Genomic DNA, 23806 nt, shown 5'->3' with positions numbered 1-23806 from the left:
ACATTTGTCAGCAAAAGCTAAGTAGAGGCCAAAAAATACATAGTTTGAGTACTTCATGCATGAACCGGCACATGGACATGAAGCATAAGTTGCAGTGGGAAGCTCAGTGTGCTACAATGCGGCCTAGCCGGCCGGGCCAACCACCGTCTGCCATATCTTGTGCATCCGCGGCCTCTTCATCCTCTGTGACTGGGGGGACAGCAGTCACACCTGTTTTGGGGCGCAGACCTGCCACCTCTTTACCCGCAACAGCCAGCGTGATTGGCAGGTCATCATTTTCTTTGGAGGTGGTAACACCAGCTGGTGTTGAGCGCTGTCCGACATCGATAGCACCACCTTTGGATCAAGGCAACCTAACATGTCCGCCTGCATCTTCCTCACAGACCGGCAGTTTGCCGGGGACACCCTTATCAACCCCGTCTAAGCACAATAGCCAGCCCTCGGTCCCTCAGATGTGGACAAGTAAAAGACCATTTCCTCCTAGCCATGAGAAAGCTAAGAGGTTGAATTTCACCATCTGCAAGTTCTTGGCTACAGAAATGCTGCCTTTCCGCCTGGTGGACACAGAGGATTTTCGAGACCTTATGTCCGTCGCAGTGCCCCAGTACCAGATGCCCAGTCGGCACTACTTCTCAAAGAAAGGTGTGCCTGCGCTCCACCAGCATGTCGCACACAACATCACCGCTTCTTTGAGAAACTCTGTGTGTGACAGGGTGCATTTCACCACAGACACTTGGACGAGTAGGCATGGACAGGGGCGTTACATGTCGCTGACTGGGCACTGGGTAACTATGGTGACAGCAGGACAAGGGGCTGCTGTCCAAGTCTTGCCGTCCCCACGAGTTGTGCGTCAATCCTCTTTATGTCAAAGTTCCTCCACTGCTTCTGCCTCCTCAACCTCCTCTCGGTCTTCCACCTGCACCCAAAGCCTGTCTGGTCATGCCACAAGCTTTCTAACTGCGCAGAAGGGATCCTGCACACCTCCTTACTATGCTGGCAGTAGGGCTCAACGTCATCAGGCGGTTTTTACATTGAAATGTCTGGGAAATGTGAGTCACACAGCTGAGGAGTTGTGGTCAGCTCTGGAGAACCAATTTCATGAATGCTTGTCTCCACTGGACCTGAAACCAGGGAAGGCCGTGTGCGACAATGCTGCAAACCTGGGTGCGGCCCTTCGCCGGGGCAATGTCACACACGTGCCTTGTATGGCTCACGTGTTGAACCTGGTTGTCCAGCAATTTTTAGCCCACTATCCCAGACTAGATGGCCTTCTGCAGAGGGCACGGTCGCTGTGTGCTCACTTTCGCCGTTCGCATCCCGCAGCTCAGCGACTTACATCTCTACAGAAGTCGTTGGGCCTGCCACTTCACCGGCTAAAATGCAATGTGCCTACCCGGTGGAATTCAACTCTGCACATGTTGCAGCGACTGTGGCAGCACCGACAAGCCCTGGTGCAATACGTTCTGACGTATAGCCTGGGCCAACGAGATCCAGAGGTGGGGCAAATCACGCTGGAGGAGTGGTCTCAGATCAGGGACCTATGCACCCTTCTGCACAGTTTTGAAATGGCGACGAAGATGTTTAGTGCTGACGATGCCATTATCAGCATGACTATTCCGGTGATTTACATGCTGGAGCACATGTTAAACAGAATTCGGAGTCAGGTGGTGGCACAAGAGGAGGTGGAGGAAGTAGAGGAGGAGGAGTTGTATGCGGAAGGGCTAACATCTGCAAGGTCCAGACGGTCGGCAGCACCAAGGCGGCAGGCATGTGAGGGTGGGGGAGATGGTTTTACCAGGGCGCATGGTAGCAGCCAAACTAGTGAGGAAGGTGCAGGAGCCCAGGAAGAAGTGGAGGACGAACTGATGGAAGACTCATCAGATGAGGGAGACCTTGATCACATTTCTGTTGTGCGAGGTTGGGGGGAGAGGACAGAGGAAGGAAGCATGATTGTTACCTCGCCACCAACACAACAGGGACTTGGTGCTCCTGGATGCGCAACACACATGAGTGCCTTCTTGCTGCACTACCTGCAACATGACCCTCGAATTGTGAGAATTAGAAATAATCCTGACTACTGGGTTGCCACACTGTTAGATCCCCGGTACAAAAGTAAATTTGCAGAAATTATTCCTGCCATAGAAAGGGATGCACGCATGCAGGAGTATCAGCAGAGACTGTTGCAGAATCTTACATGTGCTTTTCCACAAAATACCAGTGGTGCACGTAGTGAATCTCACAGTTCCAACTTGCCAACCGTGGGACCGTCATGTGTTCAGCACTCAAACCGTAACAGAACCACAGTATCTGCTGGTAACATCAATTTTGCGGAATCATTTCACCACTTTTTTAGCCCATCCTTTGCAAGGCCACAGGAGACAAGAAGTCTGACACATAGTCAACGCCTAGAGACGATGGTACAGGAGTATCTCCAAGTAAACATTGAAGCCACGACTGTGTCACTGGACCCTTGCTCTTTTTGGGCTTCCAATCTGGATAAATGGCCGGAGCTAGCCACTTACGCCTTGGAGATCTTGTCATGCCCCGCAGCCAGCGTTCTGTCTGAACGTGTGTTCAGCGCTGCTGGTGGTGTGCTGACAGATAAGCGCACGCGGCTCTCCACTGATAATGTAGACAGACTCACATTCATAAAGATGAACAAATCATGGATCCGAAACGACTTTTCTACCCCTGTGTCATCCTGGGGAGAGTAAAAGCTTGATGATTGGTTAAAATCACCCTACCAACCGTTTTAAGCTTTCAAATTACTAATCATGTTTATCTGTATCTTGGCTGGAAAATAATTTGGGCTTTGTAGCAGTGTGCAGCACTGATTCTATTAGGCCATCTATAATAAGCTCCACCAGATTTAAAATTACTAATCATGTTTATCTGTATCTTGACTGGAAAATAATTTGGGCTTTGTAGCAGTGTGCAGCACTGATCCTATTAGGCCATCTATACTAAAGCTTCACCAGATTTAAAATTAATAATAATTTTTAGCTGCATCTAGCCCGGAAAATAATTTTGGGGCTCCGAGATGCGCAAGACACATAAGTGCCTTCTTGCGGCACTACCTGCAGCATGACCCTCATATTGTCAGAATTCGAAGTAATCATGACTACTGGGTTGCCACACTCTTAGATCCCCCAAACTTTTCGATCAACCTTTTCATTTTAATAAAGACCAAAAAAATGGTCATTTTTGAAATTATAAGCATTAGCAGGTTGTTAGAAACTGAAATCAAACAGTTTTCAACTCAAAACTTTATTCTAGGTGATGTTACATTTTCACATAGGACCCCTTGTTCGAAAGGAGCTTCTGAACTCTCTCGTCCATTGAATTTGTCAGGTTTTGGATGGTTTCTGCTTCAATTGTTTTGCATGAGGACAGAATACCCTCCCAGAGCTGTTGCTTAGATGTGAACTGCCTCCCGCCATCATAGACACTCCTTTTAATGATGCTCCAAAGGTTCTGAATGGGGTAGAGGTCAGGGGAGCATGGGGGTCACACCATAAGTTTGTCCCCTTTTATGCCCATATCAGCCAGAGATGCAGATGTTTTATGTGCAGCATGAGATGGTGCATTATCATGCAGAAAAATGATCTTGCTGTGAAATACACGGTTCTTCTTCTTGAACCATGGCAGGAAGTGCTGTTTGAGAAAATCCACATACATTATGGAGTTCATCTTTAGCGCCTTCAGGGATCCTAAAGGGGCCAACAATCTCTCTCCCCATGATTCCAGCCCAAAACATTACTCCACCTCCTCCTTGTTGGCGCTGTAGCCGTGTTTGCGTGGGGTGTCCATCAACCAGCCATCCTCCACTCCATCCATCTGGACCATCGAGCGCTGCACGGCACTCATCCGTGAACAAAACAGTTTTGAAATCAGTCTTCATGTAATGTTTGGCCCACTGGAGCCGTTTCTGCTTGTGTGAAGTGGATAGAGGAGGTCGACAGGATGGCGTATGCACAGCTGCAAACCTCTGAAGGACCCTGCATCTTGTTGTTCGGGGGACGTTGGAGGCACCAGCAGCTTCAAAAACTTGTCTGCTACTATGACAAGGCTTTTTTGCCGCTGCTCTTTCAACCTGACGTAATTGCCTGTAGGAAAGAGTCCTCAATTTGCCCTTATCAGCACGCACACGTGTGTACTGTGAATCAGCTACATACTTCTTGATTGCCAAGACACTTCATCCTGATCATCGCACAATGTTGATTGTAGTCATGCCTTGACCTAAACACTCCACAATTTGTTGCTTCTCAGCAGCCGACACATCCTTTTTCTTTCCCATTTTGGCAGAAAATGTAGGCTGCTTAATAATGTGAGACAGCCTTCTTAAGTAGTCTTGCCTTTCATTGGACACACCTGCCAAACTAATTAGCACAGGTGTCTGCAATTGCTTACAGTGATGTAAAGAGCCCTGACACACATCACCATCAATGAGTTTAACTGACAAACAAACAAATTCTTCCCTTATCACTCCTAAACACTTTTTGCATAATAATTTGGAACACAGTGTACATGTGCTTTTCCACAAAACACCAGTGGTTCACGTAGTGAATCTTACAGTTCTAACTTGCCAACCGTGGTCTGTATGGAGTTGTTCAATAAAGGGCCCAAAATTAAGATAACATAGATGGGAGAGGTCTCTATGAATAGGAATTACTAAGTATTTGATACCCTGTGAGGGCCAGGCAAAGGGAAAGTTGGACTGGATGGAATCCTATATGGATTTGGGGAGGGAGACATCGAGGGCCTCAGACTTCGCTGCATTAATTTTAAAATTTGACCATGTAACAAAGTGATCTATTTCAGCCATAACAGCAGGGATGGATATATGTGATTGAGTGATATATACTAGGACATCATCAGCAAATAGAGAACACTTGTACTCGGTGCCTCCCACCTCAATCCACCTAATATTGGGGTTATGGCGAATTGATGAGAGCAGGTGCTCCGTTACTAGGATGTATAAGAGAGGGGACAGAGGACATCCCTGCCTTGTCCCATTGGTGATTGTGAAAGGTGATGAAAATGTTCTGATGCACCCCCTGGGCCTTGGGACACCCGGAGCCGGACCCTTTTTGGTGGATGCTGGTGGTTGTAGTCTTCGTGGCGGCGACCCGGTTCCGTGGCTCAGGGCGGTCAAACCAGTGGCGGAACTATTTATGTGGTTTTGATGTTTAAATGTCCGACTACGCCACCCGTGGATTGCGGTCAGAGTGAACCGCCGCTCCAGGGCAGACCGCTGAGGCTGGTGTTGCGGGTGCAGCAGAGCGTAGCATAACTCCCCACGGGAGGAGTATAGCCTCAGGGCAGTGTATGCGGAGGATGGGGGTGATGGTGCAGGGCAGCAGCAGTAACGACACGGAGTCAGTGATGCAGTCCAGGGCCTTTACTCACAGTTCTTATTATCCAGACCACGTCTGCAGGTAACGGCTGCCCACGTCGTACTGTGCTCACCAGGTGAGGGGCTCAGACAACTCCCAGATAACTTTGGAGCGCTTCACAGGACCCCCTTTGTGTGTCCTTTGTCTGGCCTTTCTTACCAACCCTTCTGTCCGGCTGCCTCGGGCCTCCTCTTGGTAAACTTGGCGCCAATTTCCCTGACCCTATGTGGTGCCTTCCTAGCGGGTGTAGCGAGGGGCTGCGCCACATAAAATGTCACAGCCTCCGGTTTCTAGCTGAGGGTCGTTTCCTGCCTCCACTAGTTTCGGGGACCGGTCTCCCCCTTTGGCCTGACCCCTCCACGCAGGTGGATTCGGGCGTGCGGTGGCGACTCGCCCGTCCGCACCCCTGGGATCCCTTCGTTCCTCGTTCCTGGAGCCTTCTCCGCTCCTCTTCCTTCCTTCTCCCTCTTCCAGGCCTGGGCCTCTGTTACTAGGCCCGCCTCCGGAGCAGAGCTCATGCAGAGCCCCTGCTCCCTGCCACTTCTGCTCAGACTTCTCTGCACTCAACTAAGATGGTGCCCACCTTTTATACTCCCTTCTCAATGCACCCAGGAACTGCTTCCTCCCTGCTCCTGCACTACAGGGTTCCCCTTCCTCAGTGTTCCCTCCCCCCACTCCAGCCAGGGACAGGGACTGTCGTGCCCATCTCAGAGGCATATTGGTCGCCCTGCCCCACGGCAATGTGGTGTAATGCATGCAGGTGTCGGGTCCTGATCCACACTTCATCCTTACCTGAGAGTGAGATATCACACCTCTGGGTGAGGTGCAATACTTCTGTAGCAACCGAGCCCTCAGGGTGCTACAGTTCCATTTATCTTCAGCCTAGGTGACGTATTGTGATACAGGGCCGTGATTTTGGCTATAAAAGGGTCCCCTAGACCCCTACCCCAAGCTTTTTAAGAGAATCATATATGGCGTGCCAGGAGACTCTATGGAATGCTTTCTCAGCATCCAACGAGAGTATCTAATTACAAATTTTTAACTGCATCTAGCCCAGGAAATACTTTGTGCCTAGTAGCAGGGTCTGCTAGTCAGTGGATTATCCCGGCTGTTAAGCAAGCTACACCACCTGTAGTTTGGACACTTAATTTTTTCAAAGGAAATGCTTCGGGACCACGGGATACTCAGTGAAGAGCATCAGGAGGCACCCCAAGGCATAGGGGCTGGGACTGGCAGTAGGATGCCTTGCGGTGGACAGCCGAGCTCGATCCTTATAAAAGCTTTTTAACTGCAGCAGCTTTAGTGGACGCTACTGGAGCTGGAATTACGCGGCTGCTGGCATGAGACTTGCCCTCCAATAGATCCTTGTAAATGGATTTAAAGTGTATTCATTCAAATTAGAGAGACAATTTAAATTAAAAAGCTTAGAGCTGCCTCCACCACAGGGGGCTCGCTCGACCCACCAGCGGACAGGCACCAGTATTGGGAGAGGGGGGCTGGCCGCCAGGGTTCACCGCGGCTCTGGCACAAACCCGGCGACACGGAGGTGGCACGGGCAGGAGCGGACTGAACGTGTCGGCTTCTCACTTTTTGGATTTTAGAAGGGCATGACATGCCTATATCTGTGTCTCCCCCTCCTTTTACTCCTCCACCTCTTTTCTTTTCGCATGACTATATGTACTTGTCACTTTTCCATGTGTTAGTTGTGTCTTCTGAGCAGTTTGTCAGCTTTTGGACACCTTTGAAGGTGTTTTCTATGTGTTTCTATGTGTTTTTGTTTGCCTGCCATTGGTTTTAACGGTGTTCGAAGGTGTTCGACGAACAGTTCGACGAACAGTTCGGCGAACACACGGGTGTTCGACGAACCGAACCGAACTCGAACACTACGGGGGTGGCTCAACACTACTGGGTACCATTGTACCTGTAAAAAAAAGAATAAAATAATAAAAAAGTTTATATTCACCTGTCCGGCGGCCCCTGCAGCGCTTCTCCTTCCAGGACCTGAGATGACGTCACGGTCATGTGACCGCAGGCTGTCTCGCGAGATGCCGGCAAGCCAGGAAGGAACCAGGAAGGAGCGCGACAGCACACGCGGCGGCATCGGAGGTAAGTATAGCTTTTATTTTTTTATTTTTACTGTCACACTGTATAAATCCATGCTGTTTGCATGGATTTATACAGTGTGACCTAGTTGTCAAGCACTTTCCAAGTGATGCTATCGCCTGGAAAGTGCTTGTCAGTCCGCATGCGGAAACACATGCGTTAACACATGTGGATACGCATGTGAATCCGCATGTATTCTGCAGGAAAAACGCATGCACAATCTGCATGCGTTTTTTCTGCCAGGGAGATGCAGAAATGCTGCAGAAATTTTCTGCATCATTTCTGCATCGTGGGCACATAGCCTTAGATTCGGTATTGGTGAAATACAATGGATTCCAATGTTTCGACCAGTGTAATGGTCTTTTTCAAGGACGTCTGTATGCGGAAGGAGCCAGGTAGATGATGATGTGTGGCAATTTGGCAGACGCAATATTAGCCAAGCCAGTCACCTTTTCTGATGTAGAAGCAAGGGCTGATTTAAGCAACGAACTGAGCCATACAGATGAACCCTTTCATCACGTGCTGACACACAGAGATTTAGGAATCTTTGTGAAACCCCAGTGATTTAAAATTTCCTTTTCTACAATGTTTTGACAGCAATTTCCATCAATAAAAGGGTTTAAGAAATTAAGTTCTGAGACATTTTTTTCGGATATGCATGTGTTAATAATGGGCTTAGCCTACGGTTAGTGATGATTTTTAATCACTTTTCTGTATTCTATCACATGTTAAGTTTTTGCACAGAAAACCCTACCTATTTGTGTATCCCAATTAACATTTTTTTTTTTGCTAACACTATTCAAAGGACTTGTTCAAGCAGGTTAAGTATGTTTAGATTTACACCAGACACATTTATATTGCTACTGGTCTTAATGGGGTAAAATCAGTGTAGGTAAACACACCTTAGAGAATATCCATCCTGTCACATTGTATGATGATTTTTTTAATAATATATTGTAAAGCGGAATAATACATAATAGGTGAAGCTTGATGAACATAAAGGCAGCCCGAGTTAAAAACATCAGACTTCCGTACAACTCATAGTTCCGAACGTAAAATGTAAAAAAAAAAATAATACTCATATACACATCTAATTGCTTACCTTTCTGACTGCCCCTCTGCTCCTTTCCCGCCATTCAGTTCTCTTGTTTCCACAATCGCACTCCACATCTCCAGTTTCTTCATTATAGGCCAGGACTTCCTGTCACGTCCAGGCTTTGGAGGTCACTGTGTGTTGTAAGGTCTGACGTCATGAAGTCAAGACAGTGTGCCACGATCTTATGATGAATAGTGACTTTTGAGGCCTGGACGTTTCCAGAAGTCTTGGCCTATAGTGAAGAGGCCAAAGATATAGCTAGTGTTATCAGAAAGAAGAGGACCAGATGGTGGGCAGTGAGCAGTAGGGCGGCCGAAGAGGTGAGTGATAAGGTATTATTTTTTTCTACCTTTTGCTGGCCCTGTACTTAAAATCCAAATTACGAACAAACTTCAGAACTTATGTAGTGTGTAACCCAAGGACTACATATATATATATTTTTTTATTTTAACAACTCTGCAAGAGGGATCGTAGCTCTGATTCTTTGATATAGAAATCTGAAATTACAGCACCCTCTACATATAGCAATATGGTGAAGGCATAGATTCCTGAAGATCACAGCAATAGTAGGATGATTAAAGTGAATACCAATTTATTTAAACATTATATAAGCTTTACTTATTTCAGAAGTTACGTACAGGGTGATTCACTCTCTGCTTTACCCGTAAAAATTGCTGTAATTTCTAAAAGAGACAGCCAACTGTACTGAAATTTGGACTGTACATTCTTTGGTTCATGTGAAATGAGAGTGCAATGAACCTCAGCGACAGCAGCGAGAAACATCCTCGCGCCGAGTGGTCTTGCCAACTTGTCTCCCTGCCAGTCGTCTCCACTATGAGATTGACTTGCTGCACGCCTTTCTGCGCGTCGGTAGTTTATGTGGTGCTTACATTTCACTCCTGCCAAATTCCTTCTTCATTTGTTAACAATGTACAGATACAGTTTGGAGGAGTGTGTTTTCATTGTGAAAATTTTTTGGAAAACTGAGACCTTAAAGAGGTGCCAAAGTGAGTATCTAAAGACATTTGGAGGTTGAAATCCACCGTCCAAACTGTGTATTCGGTCATTGGTGAATAGGCTGAAACGTACATAAAGGTACATTACAGGATAGACATGATGGAGGACGTCCGAAAATGTCTGAGGAAACAATTTAAGATGTGAAGGAGTGACTTCTGGCATCTTCATGTAAATAGTTGCTCAGGTTTCTCCATAAGACAGGCATGTCGTATTCCACATGTCAACGAGCGGCCAAGAAAGGTCGTGTTCGCCCATACAGAGTCACTGTACTGATTTAACACCGCTAGATTTGTTACTTTGGGGCCATTTGAAGGATCGGGTGTACAGTAACTAGCCACGAATATTACAGTTACTCTGAGAGAACACTCAGAGACAAATTCAGGCTATGACCCCAGACGTTCTGCGGAATACATTCAACAATATGGAACGACGCCTGCAGGCGTGCTTGGATGCGAACACCTGCTTTAAAACATCACTTTCCCATGAACCAAGGTATATACAGTCCAAATTTCAGTACGAAAAACTATCTCTTTTAGAAGTTACAGCAATTTTTCCGGGTAAAGTAGATTGTGAATCACCCTGTACAATTGAATTTTGTTGGCAAGTTAATGATTATATCTACATATTAATAAATGACTAGTTTGGAAACAGTCTTTCTACTTAAATAAGTGATGAATTTATTGTTTTACTGTTACAGTCACTGAATTTACCATTAACACATCCAAAAGTCATACAGTTTGGACATCATTAAATACAAATGGTGAGTATATTTCTCCCACAACTCCTTTTTCAATATTAAAACTTAGTAATTAACAATATAGAGATTTTAAGAAAAAAAAGTTTATTAATATTATTATTAACCCCTTCACGACATATGACATAACTGTACATTATGATCGGAAAGGGGTTACCTCAAACTTACGTACAGTTATGTCATGGTGATCATGCACCACATAAGCAGTGCCCGCATGATTGCCTCCAGGAGCTTGGCTTAAGTGATAACTGAGCTCTTTTTTTCTTTTTTTTTAAATTTTTTCTGTTCAATGTTATAATATTCTGTAGAGATGTAGTTTCCAAAATGGGGTCACTTTTGGGAGTTTTTTGCTGTTTTGACACCATAGAGGCTCTTCAAGTGTGATATGGCATCCGCAGTCTATTCTAATCTGCACTCGAAAAGTCAAATAGCGCTCCTTCTCTTCCAAGCCCTGCCTTGCACCCAAACTGTAGTTTTCCACCACATATGGGGCATCAGTGTGCTCAGAAGAAATTGCACAACAAATTGGATAGTCCATTTTGCCCTGTTACCCTTGTGAAAATGAAAAATATAGAGCTGAAGCAATATTTAAGTGAAAAAAACTTAATTTTTCATTATTTTCTTCTAATATTTTTGTTATTCCTTTGAAGCACGTGAAGGGTTAACAACTTTCCTGAATGCAGTCTTTAATACTGTGAGGTGTGCAGTTTTTACAGTGGGGTCTTGTTTGGGGTTTTTCTAACATCTAGGAAAAGTCACTTCAAAAGTGATGGGGTCCCAAAAAAAAATAGGATTTGTAAATTTTGTTGGAATAATGAAAAATTACTGCTAATTTTTTTAATTCTTCTAACTTCTTAGCAAAAAAAATTGTGTAAAAAATGATTTGACATAAAGTAGACTTGTCGTAAATGTTTTTTTATTAATTATTTAGTGCGATATGGCTATTTGTTTGAGGGCATAAAATTAGAAAATTGCGAATTTTCAAAATGTCTGTCAAATTTTTGATATTTTTATAAAAAAAAATGCAAATCATGACAACCAAAATTTACTACTATCATGAAATATAATGTGTCACAAAAAACAATCTCAGAATCACTGAGATATATAGAAGCGTTCCACAGCGTTTATGACATAAAGTGACACTGGGCAGAACTGAAAAATTTGGCCTGGTTGGGAAGGTGAAAACAGGCTGTGGTCTGAAGGGGTTAATCATCTGGATAGTACTACTAAAATCTAGTTACTCCCAGTGACATAGCCCCTCTCTCTTTTCAAAATCAGCTTGTTACTTGGGGCATTTTGACAGCATAACAATAATCCTTCATCAGGGAAATAATACTATACTATACCTGATGAAGGCGTCAACCTGACTTCGAAACGCGTTGTATGAATGAATAAAGATCCAGAGAACATACACCCTTGTCTTCACTCTGTGGCAGCGCCCAGGAATTACCGCTCTTTTTCACATCAGTAAGAGATTTAACCCCTTTCTGACATTGGGCTTGCTATTCCATACCTGTGCCCTGGGCCTTTTGGGCCAGATACGGAATAGTACGTCCTGGCGATTTCACCCGAACAGCTGATTGTCACAGCTGGCACCCGGTACTATGTGCAAGGAGCGGTCCCACACCGCTCCCTGCACATTAACCCCCGAAAGACTGAGATCTAAATCGATCGCAGCATTGCGGGAGCAAGGGGGGAGGTAAGCGCCGATACTTACCTCCTCTCTAGCATCCCGCAGTGTTTCTGCCGGGTCCCGGATGTTGTCATGGTGGTACGATGTCATCATGACAACATCTGGGTCACCAGGAGGCAAGAAGTTACTTTGGTCATGCGCAGTGCACAACCAAAGAAACTTCTGCATGCAGTTCTGACAGGCTGTATATAGCATAGAGATGCTGCTGCATCTCTATGCTATATAAGCGATCAGACTGCAAAAAGTGAAAGTCTTATAGTGAGACACAGTGTACAAGTAAAAAAAGTGTCAGAAAGTGAAAAAAAAGATTGTAAAAATATAAAAATATATATATATACTGTATATTGTACCCATAAATAAATATTCTTATGAAAAAAAAAACAATGAAAGTACAGATATTTGGTACTGCCGCGTCCGGAACGACCTGACCTATGAAACTGTCCCACTAGTTAACCCCTTTAGTGAACACGGTAAAAAAAAAAAAACGAAGCAAAAAACTATTCTTTATCATCATACCGCCAAACAAAAAATGGAATGAAACATGATCAAAAAGACGAATGTAAATAAAAATGGTACCACTGAAAACGTTATCTTGTCCCGCAAAAAATAAGCTGCCATACCGCTCCATCGGCAGAAAAATAAAAAAGTTATAGCTCTCAGAATAAAGCGATGCAAAAACAATTATTTTTCTATAAAATAGTTTTTATTGTGTAAAAGCGCCAAAGCATAAAAAAACAATATAAATGTGATACCGCTGTGATGTACTGACCCGAAGAATAAAGCTGCCTTATCAATTTTACCACACTCGGAACAGCATAAAAAAAACAATTCCTGAATTGTTGGTTTTTGTTTATTCTGCCTTCCAAAAATCGGAATAGAAAGCGATCAAAAAATGTCACATGCCCGTAAATAGTACCAATAAAAACATCAACCTGTCCCGCAAAAAACAAGCCATCACATGACTCTGTCGGCTGAAACATGGAAAAATAATAGTTCTCAAAATATGGCAATACAAAAAATAGTCTTTGGAAAAAAGGGTTTTTTAGTGTGTGACAGCTGTCAATCATAAAAACCCGATATGAATCTAGTATCACTGTAATCGCACCGACCCGACAAATAAAGTCGTCTAATCACTAAAAAAATTGTTTTGTAAATTTTGTTGGAAAAATTAAAAATCGCTGGTCAACTTTGAACCCTTATAGCTTCTTAACAAAAAAAAATTTTGGTTCCAAAATTGTGCTGATGAAAAGTAGACATGTGGGAAATGTTATTTATTATTTTGTGTGACATGTCTCTCTGATTTAAGGGCATGAAAATTCAAATTTTGAAAATTGAGAAAGTTTCGCCAAATTTCCGTTTTTTTCATAAGTCATATCGAAGAAATGTTACCATTATTATGAAATACAATATGTCACGAAAAAACAGTCTCAGAATCAGGGGGATCAGTTGAAGCGTTCGAGTTATTACCTCATAAAGTGACAGTGGTCAGAATTGTAAAAATTGGCCCGGTCATTAAAGTGCAAATCACCATCGGGGGTAAAAGGGTTAAAAGAGACTGAGCCCGTACCAACCTACAATTGCATATCAGCCTGATGCAGAATAGATTTTTTTTTTACTTGTATTGGTAGAATGTAAACCTGTTCTGTTCCTCCATATAAATTATTTCATCTTTTGATTTTTTCAGGAAGTGATACTGTCTTTAATAGTAGTACATTTTCAACTTCTTCAGTGACAACAAACATCAATAATGGTGAGTAACTATACATCAGAGATACTATTATTATTTTACTGTGCAGTATCCATTGTGCGACAAACTGGTAGCAAAAAATAAATGTCGGCCCACCTACTGTCTGTACTCTTTGTTTATCTGTTCATTTGTTAGCTTGCTTTTAATGTTCACATGCCATTATGTTCAAGGGACCCCACGGCTTCCGTTTGTAAAATGGGTTATTTCTGAATTACAGCTCATGCAATGGGATAGTATTGAATACAATAATAAAGGGTCAGCTACCTTTCCTTCCAAATGTGCCTAAATGTGGTTAAAGCATAGCTGAAGTTTTTATTTCTACTTTATTCCAGCTGCATGTTTTGTTCCCTGCCAAGAACATGTCTCATATGTCTTTACAGGGTGGCAACTCAGTGGCTAAGGAGGTCCTGGTTATTAACCCCTTACCGACATCCACTGTACTTGCACAGCGCAAGTTACTAGCGGGAGTATGGATCGCACTACCAAAATCTCTAACGGTCGCGGGTGGAGCGGAGCTCCGCGCACAAATGTTAACCTATTAAGTGCTGCTGTTAAACTCTTACAATATGGAGACCCATAAAAACAATTTTTGTGAAAATTTTTATTTCATAGTAAAAAAGTGCTAAAATATAAATTGTACATATTTTCTATCATCTTGTTTGTGTTGACCTAAACTATAAAATGAAAATGCTATTTATCCCGCCTAGCGAACACTATAAAATAAGAGTCAGAATCGCTGTTTTCATGTCACTTTGTCTTACAAGAGATAAAATAAAAAGTGATCAAAAAGTCACCCACTCCATAAAATGGTGGCAATAAAAACTACCTAAGCCGTCAAAAAATAAGCCCCCATACAGCTCCATCAACAGAAAACTAAAAAGGTTGCATCTCCTAGAATATGGCGACATGCATATTTTATTGTCAATGTCGCAACCTTCGGACACACGGTGACCTCTGTGGCCTAGACATGACCAGAAGTCTTGGAGATGCTGCTTACAACGGAGGAAAGAAGAGGAGGGAAAGCAGTAGGGTGGCTGGAGAGGTGAGTACTATTTTTTTTTTCACCAATGCTCACCTCGCTGTGCAGTCCTCTTCCTTCCATCATCGAGCGTGCCGCATCTCCAACCTCTTCTCTATAGACCAGGACTTCAAGCCGCATCCAGGCCGGAGCTCACTGTGCGTAAAAAGGTTGCAATGACAACACAACCTTATGACACTCAGTCATCTCCAGGCTGGATGCGACCAAAAGTACTGGCCTATAGTGAAGAGGCCGGGGATGTGGAACCACGGCGGAAAAAAAAGGACCGGACGGCTGTTGGAGAGGTCAACAGTGAAGTGAGTATTTAGGTTTTTTTCTTTACGTTCGTAACTAGGGGTTGTACATAAGTTGGATCGTAGTAAGTTGGGGACTGCCGGTATACGACAACATATAGCGTAAGTAGTGGAAGAAATTATGTAAAAAGGTATAGCATTTTTTCTCTCCTATCTCCTTGTAAATTAAGAATTTTGGCATAAAACTACATTTAAATTGAAAAAAAGAAGAATTTTTAATTTATTCATTCTACTTTGCATTAAATCATGTGAAGCGACTGAAGTGTTAACAAACTTAATGAATACTATTTTGAATACGAATGGGGTGCATTTTTTGAATTGTGCAATTTGGGGGGATGGAGATTAATATATAGACCCCTCAAAGACTCTTGTAAGCTGAGTCGATCTCTGAAAAAGGTTTCTGAAAGTTCCTTAAAATTTTGAAAAATTGTTGCTAAACTTATAGGCTGTGTAATGTCCTAAAAAATAAATGAATTTATAAAAAATGATGCCAACATAAAGGATACCTATGAGAAATGTCAATATTTAACTAATTTGTGTGGTCTGACTAGCTGTTTTAAGGAGGCAGAGTTTAAGAGGTGCAATATTTTTTCACATTGTTTTGAAAACTTTCAGCTTTTTTGTTTAATAAATTCAACATATTAACCTAAATTTACTATTAGCAAAAAGAACAATGTGTCATGAAGAAAAAACCTCAGAACCACCAGGATACGTAAAAAATTATTTTTTTTTAATTTCTCCAGTTCTGACGATTTTATAAAGAAATATACAATGTAGACATTGGCTTAGGTGGCATGTTTGGACTCTGCAGTGTGGTATTTTCTTTTTGGTTAAACTTTAGCCACTAATATTATTTTTATTAAAAAAATGATTCCATTTTGACACAAAATTACATGACGGTGCCTACTTTTATAAATTGCAGAATGACATTTTAACAATTTGCCAGATTTGGTATTAAACCCCAAAACATAGGTTTATATCACCGGATTTGGCCTGCTTCAGTGTCACTGGTCACTGTGCTGTTTCATTGGTGCATAAGCAAAGATGCTTGTAGCTTTGGAGAGCATTTGGTTGGGACCTATGGTGCAGCCATGTTGTTTGTCTGAACTGTCAATCAGACAGGAGCCTACTGCTCCTGGCAAGCAAGCATCTGGTAGGGTGGGGGACTGTGCACTCCAGAAGACAAAACATGGGACACAACCTCTTAAATTATAACAATGTAGAACAATATATATTACTGTACATACCGTATATATTTTATTTTAGAATTTTCACAACTTTTTCTTCTATTTTATTTTGATTTCTTACAGGGAATAGTAGCTGGAGTAGTGGTATAACTTCTCAATATACATATTTGACTTCCGAGTACAGCCAAACAACAAATGGTAAGCACATTGTACTCTGGTGGTTAACTATAATATAGATGCCTGAGAAGTATGTATGCCTGTCTTGAAATAGATTGAGAAGTTTATTACATATATGCAGGGTTGCCAACAGTCCAAAAATTCCTGGATTATCCTTAAAAATAGGGCACTTTTTTTACCTGTCTGTAAAAATGTTTTAAGCTGTCTGTGAAGTTTTAGAAACAGAAGAAACTTGTACAGATTATTTGGGCTGTAATTATTATTATATTTCATTTTACATTGAATGCAGCTGATCTCTTCATACCAGAATTATGGGCTGTAGACACGTATCACTTATATTAGCTCAGCAGCTGCTGGGGGGCCCGCTTGGAGGATGCACCCCCTTCTTGGATTCTAAATAGCAATAATTATGGTGTGGTCCCTCCGACGAGCAGCCAACACAGAACTTAAAAGATATTAGCTTGATGCATCCAAAACATTTTGACACCCAGGGATGGAGGAGACCCCGATGTAACTGCTCAGCATATAATACAATAATGGGATCCCGCCTTGTACTGAAAGTGATCAAAACATGTATGTACCCCAATATGTTACCAATAAAAACACTAACTTATCTAGCAAAAAAACAAGTACCCACTGAAGTCCATCATCTGTCATTGGAAATATAGTGGGTTCCCGTTACTGGGAGGACAAAGGTACTGGAATAGCGACACATCTCTAACATTCCCTCAAATAAATTTTAGTGTATTCTGCATTCCCAAATCAAAATGCCCCCCTACGTCTGAGCCCCACAGTGTGCCTAAACCGCAGTAACCAGCCACAAATTTGACATTACTGAGAGCCCACCTATGGAGTGCGTGTCTCCAGAAGCACAAGCTGGGCACTATATATGGGCTCTAAGTGGGCATTTTTATAATTCTCCAGAAAAAAAGCATGTAGTGGATATTACAAATTGAAAACACATGTGGGTCCAAAAAAGTCACTGTAGCCGTAGCTGAATTCATTGAGAGGGACACTTTGTTTTTTCTGCTGCTCTGATACCTAAGAGCCTCTGCAAATGTTACCCACAAAGTCTTCTAGCAAAACCTACACTCCAAAATCCAAATAGTGCTCCTTTCTATAATGTTAAAAAATTCTGTGAGGCACCTGTGGGTTCAAAATACTCACTATACTTCTGGATGAATTCCTTAAGCAGTGAAGTTTCCAATATGGGGTCACTTGTGGGGGTTCTGCTGATCTGGCACTTCGGTGGCTCTGCTAATGGCACCTACAATCTATTCAAACAAAATCTACATTCTAAAAAGCCAAGTAGCGCTGATTCCCATCTGATCCCAGTCGTATGCTCATACAGTAGTGTACAACCCCATATTGGATATTACCACATTCATAAAAATTGCATTACAAATTGTCTTGTCTATTTTCTCCTATTTCCCCTTGTATGAATTAAATCTCTGAGGCTAAAGATACATTTTAGCAGAAAAACCTAAACTTTTCGATATTACTTCCCAAATTTAAAAAATTCTGTGATGTAGTTTATTTGTTAAAAATGCTCACCACACCCCAAAATGAATTCCTTATGGAGTTTAGTATCCTATTGGGGTCACTTGTGGGTGTTTCTGCTTTTTTGGCACCTCAGCGGCTCTGCAAATGCTTCACGATATCCAAATTTGCGCTCCAAAAATTAAATAGCCCTCTTTATTTTCCAAGGTTTGCCATTTGCCCAAACAATAGTTTTTGACCACATAAGGGGGGTATCACTGCAGTTACATAACAATTTATGGGGTGCATTTTATCCTATTATCCCTTGTGAAAATTACAAACTTGGGGCTAATACAGGATTTTAGTGGAAAAAAAATGTAATTTTTTGTTTTCACATGTAAATATTATAAAGTTTATGAATCACTTGTGAGTTAAAGTACTTAATGCACCGCTAGATGAATTCCATGAGGGGTCTAGTTTCCAAAATTCGGTCACTTAAGGGGGTTTTCTTCTGTTTTGACATGTCAGAGGCTCTGCAAATGCAACATGGCATTCACAATCTATTCTCGTCAGACTTGCGCTACAAAAATCAAATGGCGCTCATTGTTTTCCGAACCCTGCCATTTGCCCAAACAACAGTTTTTGAACGCACACGGTACATCATTGCATTCGGCAGAAATTGAGTAACAAATTATGGGATCCGTTTTATCTTATTATCCCCTGTGAAAAATACAAACTTGCTGCTTAAATAACATTACATTCACCACTCACAGGACTCAGAGTGGCCGTTGTGAGCTTGACCTGGCACTTACTGACAGCACGCTCTGCACTGATGCACGCTCTGCAAACTTTCAGTCAGTGCCGGGGTATGCTTACAGCCACTGCTCTCAGTCCTGTGAGCGGTGATTGTAATTTCTCAGGGCATGCCTGCTTGACTGAAAGAAGGCGTCTCCCAGGATAAATAAAGTTAATTTTCTCTCAGATGCCGCACTTACAGTTGTGCTCCAAAGTTTACATACCCCAGCAGAATTTTTCCTTTTCTGGCCTTGTTTTAGAGAATATGAATGATAACAAAAAAAACTTTATCTCCACTCATGGTTATTGGTTGGGTGAAACTGCTGTGTTTTCTCTTTTTAAATCTTAATGACAACCAAAAACATCCAAATGATCCTGATCAAAAGTTCACATGCCATGGTGAATTTGACACAAATGGGTTTGAATGGCTACTGCAGGTAACATCCTCACCTGTGACCTGTTTGCTTGTTATCAGTGTGTGTGTAAAAAAGCTGAGTGAGTTTCTGGGATCCAGACAGACTCTTGCATCTTTCATCCAGCAACTAACGTTTCTGGATTGTGAGTTATGAGGAAAGCAAAAGATTTGTCAACGGATCTACGGGAAAAGGTAGTTGAACTGTATAACACAGGAAAGGGATACAAGAAGATATCCAATGAATTGATAATGCCAGTCAGCAGCGTTCAAACTGTGATTAACAAATGGAAAATCAGGTGCTCTGTAAAAACCAAACCACGGTCAGGTAGACCAACAACAATTTCGTCCACAACTGCCAGGAAAATTGTTCGGGATGCAAAGAAAAACCCACAAATAACATCAGCTGAAATTCAGGACTCTGAAAACTAGCGGTGTGGCTGTTTCAAGATGCACAATAAGGAAGCACTTGAAGAAAAATGGGCTGCATGATCGAGTCGCCAGAAGAAAGCCATTACTGTGCAAATGCCACAAAGTATCTTGCCTAAAATACGCCAAACAGCACAGAGACAAGCCTCAAAACTTCTGGAACAAGGTAATTTGGAGTGATGAGAGCAAAATTGAACTTTTCGGCCACAACCATAAATGTTACATTTGGAGAGAGGTCAACAAGGCCTATGATGAAAGGCACACCATTCCTAATGTAAAGCACGGAGGTGGATCGCTGATGTTTTGGGGATGTGTGAGCTGCAGAGGCATAGGAAACTTGGTAAGAGTTGAAAGAAAGATGAATACAGCATGTTATCAGCAAATACTGGAGGCAAATTTGCACTCATTAGCCCGGAAGCTGCGCATGGGACGTACTTGGACGTTCCAACATGACAACGATACAAAACACAAGGTCAAGTCAACCTGTCATTGGCTACAGCAGAACAAAGTAAAGGTTCTGGAGTGGCTATCTCAGTCTCCTGACCTCAATATCATTGAGCCACTCTGGGGAGATCTCAAGCGCGCAGTTAATGCTAGCCAGCCCAGGAAATTACAGGAACTGAAGGCTTTTTGCCAAGAAGAATGGCCAGCTTTACCATCTGATAAAATAAAGAACCTCATCCACAGCTACCACAAAAGACTTCAAGCTGTCATTGATGTTAAAGGGGGCAATACATGGTATTAAGAACTGGGGTATGTGAACTTTTGATTAGGGTCATTTGGATGTTTTTGGTTGTCATTAAAAAGAGAAAACACAGCAGTTTGACAATAAATGGCTTCACCCAACCAATAACCATGAGTGGAGAAAAAGTTTTTTCGTTATCATTCATATTCTCTGAAACAAGGTCAAGAAAGGAAAAATTCTGCTGGGGTATGTAAACTTTTGAGCACAACTGTACATGTAAGGCGGTTTGGCACCCTCCTAACGCTATTAACCTGCAGATTAACCCTACATGTGCATATTTGAAGCGTTATAGGACATAAAAGGTTCCCTTCAAGTAAGAATGATTTTGAGGCTGCTCCTTAGGTGACAGGGAAGACTCTGCACTCACCTATCAGGATAAAGAAGATTCTGTGTAGCCGCTGTTCCCACAGACCATCTTGCATGCAGCCCTCTCCTTTGAATTCAACACAAGTTAAAGCATACCTGTCAGCAGGATTGTTCTCAGTAAACCACATACACTGCCAGGTTGGCGCTGTTACACTGATTAAAATGATACCTTGGTTGATGAAATCCGTCCTGTGGTTCTTTTTTAATCTATATTTTCAGCTTTAAGATAATGATATTCTCGTGCTTCGGGCAGCCTTTGGGGAGGAGCTTTATCTGGTACTCTGCTTATGTATTCCGCTGTATGACTTCTGACATGTCACTGTGCCTTCAATGACCTGCCTCCTATTTTAAATACTGCATGTGTAACTCTGTGATGCAAATCCAGAAATTTACATGCGCATTTGCAGTAGCATATCTCATTTGCCGAGAGATATTGCTGCCGGAAATTTTCTCTCCTACCTACAGGAAAATGCCGCCTGCGCAGTAGCATCTATCGCTTGCTGATAGTTGCTACTGCACAAGCGCAGCCGGCAGCACCGTATTGCTACAGGCAATTTTATTTTTTCCTCCAACAAAATGGCACCATTGGCGGCACTTGCGCCGTAGCATCTATCGGCAAGCGACAGATGCTACTGCGCGGGCGCCATTTTGCTGGAGGAAAAAAAAATTGGCTTCAGCAATATGGCACCACCGGCCATGCTTGCGCAGTAGCAAACAAGATATTTAAATTTCTGGATTTGACTCACAGACTTACCCATGCAGTATTTAAAATAGGAGGCAGGTCACTGAAGGCATAGTGACCTGTGAGAAGCCATACAGTGGAATACATAAGCAGAGCATCAGATAAAGCCCCAACCTGAAACACGAGAATATCATTATCTCAAAAATGAAAATAAATATTACACAACAACCACAGGACGGATTTCATCAACCCAGGTATCATAATAATCATTGTAATGGCGCCCAACGGACAGTGTATGTGGTTTACTGAGCACAATCCTGCTGACAGGTGCACTTTAAAGGAATATCCAAGGAATCTGCTTATAATACTGCTGTAATAATATCCTTATTCCAATTATGAGAGCACACATCCAGGAGTTGTGCTGTAATGCTTGCCTCCTCTTCTCCATCATTATCACCAGAGAAGGAGTGACCCTTCAGGCAAAATGAACTTACTGAATTGGTGAGGGTCCTGTGTGGCCGACAGATGTCCAGCCGTATGACCTTGTGATATGTGAGGTACCCCAACTCCAAAGCAAAATGAATCAGACAGAAGCATACAAAATAAATACACAAAGCATTGCAGTTAGGTGTCAAATGGTCACAACTTTATTTAAATTTACATAACACCGAAAATAGCACAACCCCCGACTCACGAAGAGTCACCCTCCAGCAATCACTAGAGGAAAACCCCCTGTGGAGGAAACCTCTAGGGAACCATGGCTGGAGGATGGCCCTTCCCTTGGGCTTAGAGAGTTAGTGCCGATCTATAACAGATGTAACTGCAGAGTTTTAGAATTTGTACATTTTACAAGATTTACAGAGAACGACATAACAAATATAGACTATAAATGTGATAAACTGGATGTGGGAGAGATCTAGCTGTGATATTTGTCACCACATTGACTTCTAGAACGAATTTGGTTGATCTGATTATCCAGTTGGATGAACAATTTCTCCCTTGAGATTCAGGTCCGCCACTCGAGAAGTTGGACACTCTGTTACAAAGGTAGTACATTATGGATAAATCCTAATAGAATAAATACCCCCTCCTTCCTTCCTCTTCCCCCCTCCCAACACAGCACCCATGAAAGTCATAGGTCTGTCCATGAACTCCCAAAGGAGAGCTTCTCTATATAAAGTGTCTCTCCCCTCCAGGTAACAAAAGGGGATCCTGTGCTCTATTACCTTCATATACCCAGGGGGCATCTAAAGCAGACAACCCCTTTCCCTGCTAGAACCTCCAAATTATACCAAGGTTGGCACATTACGTTGAGTGGTCAAGCTCAAGGTCCTCAGGCGCATCAGTAATGGCACTGATCATGGCAGCGCGCCATTCTTTAATGGAATCTTCTTTATGACATGTGTTTTTGATCTCATAACAGTTGTCATGGTTACTACAGGGGCCTATTACTGATGCAGGGCCCAAGTATTAATCCTTTCACCAATAGCAATTTACTTCACTGTAGAGGCAATTAAACTGCACTTGTTACCAAGCAGGCATACCAAGCAGGCGCCTTATCATTATGGCATGGCGTCTCTTAGCTTAAAAAATAGAGGTTAGAGATTACATGTAAACATTTTTAAAAGTGTGATATGTAAGTCTGGGGTCCAAACACTGGGCTTATAACTAGCACCAGGGTTGCCAACCATCCTGAAATTCCAGGACAATCCATAAGAATAGAGCACTTGTTTTACTTGTCCTTCAAAAAATGTAAGGTGTCCGTGATTTTTTTTTTAAACTGAAGAAGCTTTATGTAGATTATTTTGGCTGTAATTATCATCATATTACAGTCTACAGTGAATGCAGCTGATCTCTTTATATCAGAATTAAGGGCTGTAGACACGTATCACTTATAATCATAGTGATTTATTACGGTTTTCCAGTGTGTACATAAAAAATATTGTCGGTCCGTGATTTGTCCAGAAAAAATAAAAAGTCAACTCAGCAACCCTGCATACATAGAAACATAATGCTGCGAGGACCAGTGTTCTCATAGAGATGTCTGAACTTTGCCAAAATTCCACTACTAAAATGTGAAAGTGAATGTAATAACCTGCCAGTCAATTGTAAGTATTAGGTGTAATAGCCAAAGTAAGGTAGGCACGTGGTGCAAAACTATTTAGTTCAAGTTTATTAGCATTAGTGCGCTATGTTATGTATACAGAACATACTGTGTTTGCTCAGGTTACCCTTAGCTGTGAGTATATGCATGGGCATAAATAAATTAACCTACTATTTGTGGTAGATAATGATTGTTAATGTATGCTCGGGCATAAATATTCCCCTTTTATGTTGTTTTGAAAGTCTTCCTAACATTTATAATAGTTTTTAAGAAGAGATCAATAAAAATTATT

The 23806-nt window shown here is 42.4% G+C and overlaps 1 protein-coding gene across 3 annotated transcripts in view; it reads left to right on the top strand.

The window, feature by feature from the left end:
- ADGRG2 (adhesion G protein-coupled receptor G2) overlaps positions 1 to 23806 on the top strand; it is a 209729-nt gene that overhangs the window by 115124 nt on the left and 70799 nt on the right. For 2 of the 3 annotated variants that reach the window (XM_073667454.1, XM_073667447.1), the window contains 3 exons: positions 10310 to 10372; positions 13744 to 13809; positions 16449 to 16523. In XM_073667454.1, coding sequence (XP_073523555.1) covers positions 10310 to 10372; positions 13744 to 13809; positions 16449 to 16523 — 204 coding nt within the window. The remainder of the gene's footprint in view (positions 1 to 10309; positions 10373 to 13743; positions 13810 to 16448; positions 16524 to 23806) is intronic. The other variant, XM_073667458.1, reaches the window with a different exon arrangement.

The sequence above is a fragment of the Phyllobates terribilis genome, unplaced genomic scaffold, assembly GCF_046119375.1.
Source record: "Phyllobates terribilis strain yellow unplaced genomic scaffold, ASM4611937v1 Scaffold_2__4_contigs__length_985480577, whole genome shotgun sequence".
NCBI classification, from domain to species: Eukaryota; Metazoa; Chordata; class Amphibia; order Anura; family Dendrobatidae; genus Phyllobates; species Phyllobates terribilis.
Note: the sequence above shows the minus strand (reverse complement) of the source record. Positions and strands in the feature narration are given on the sequence as shown.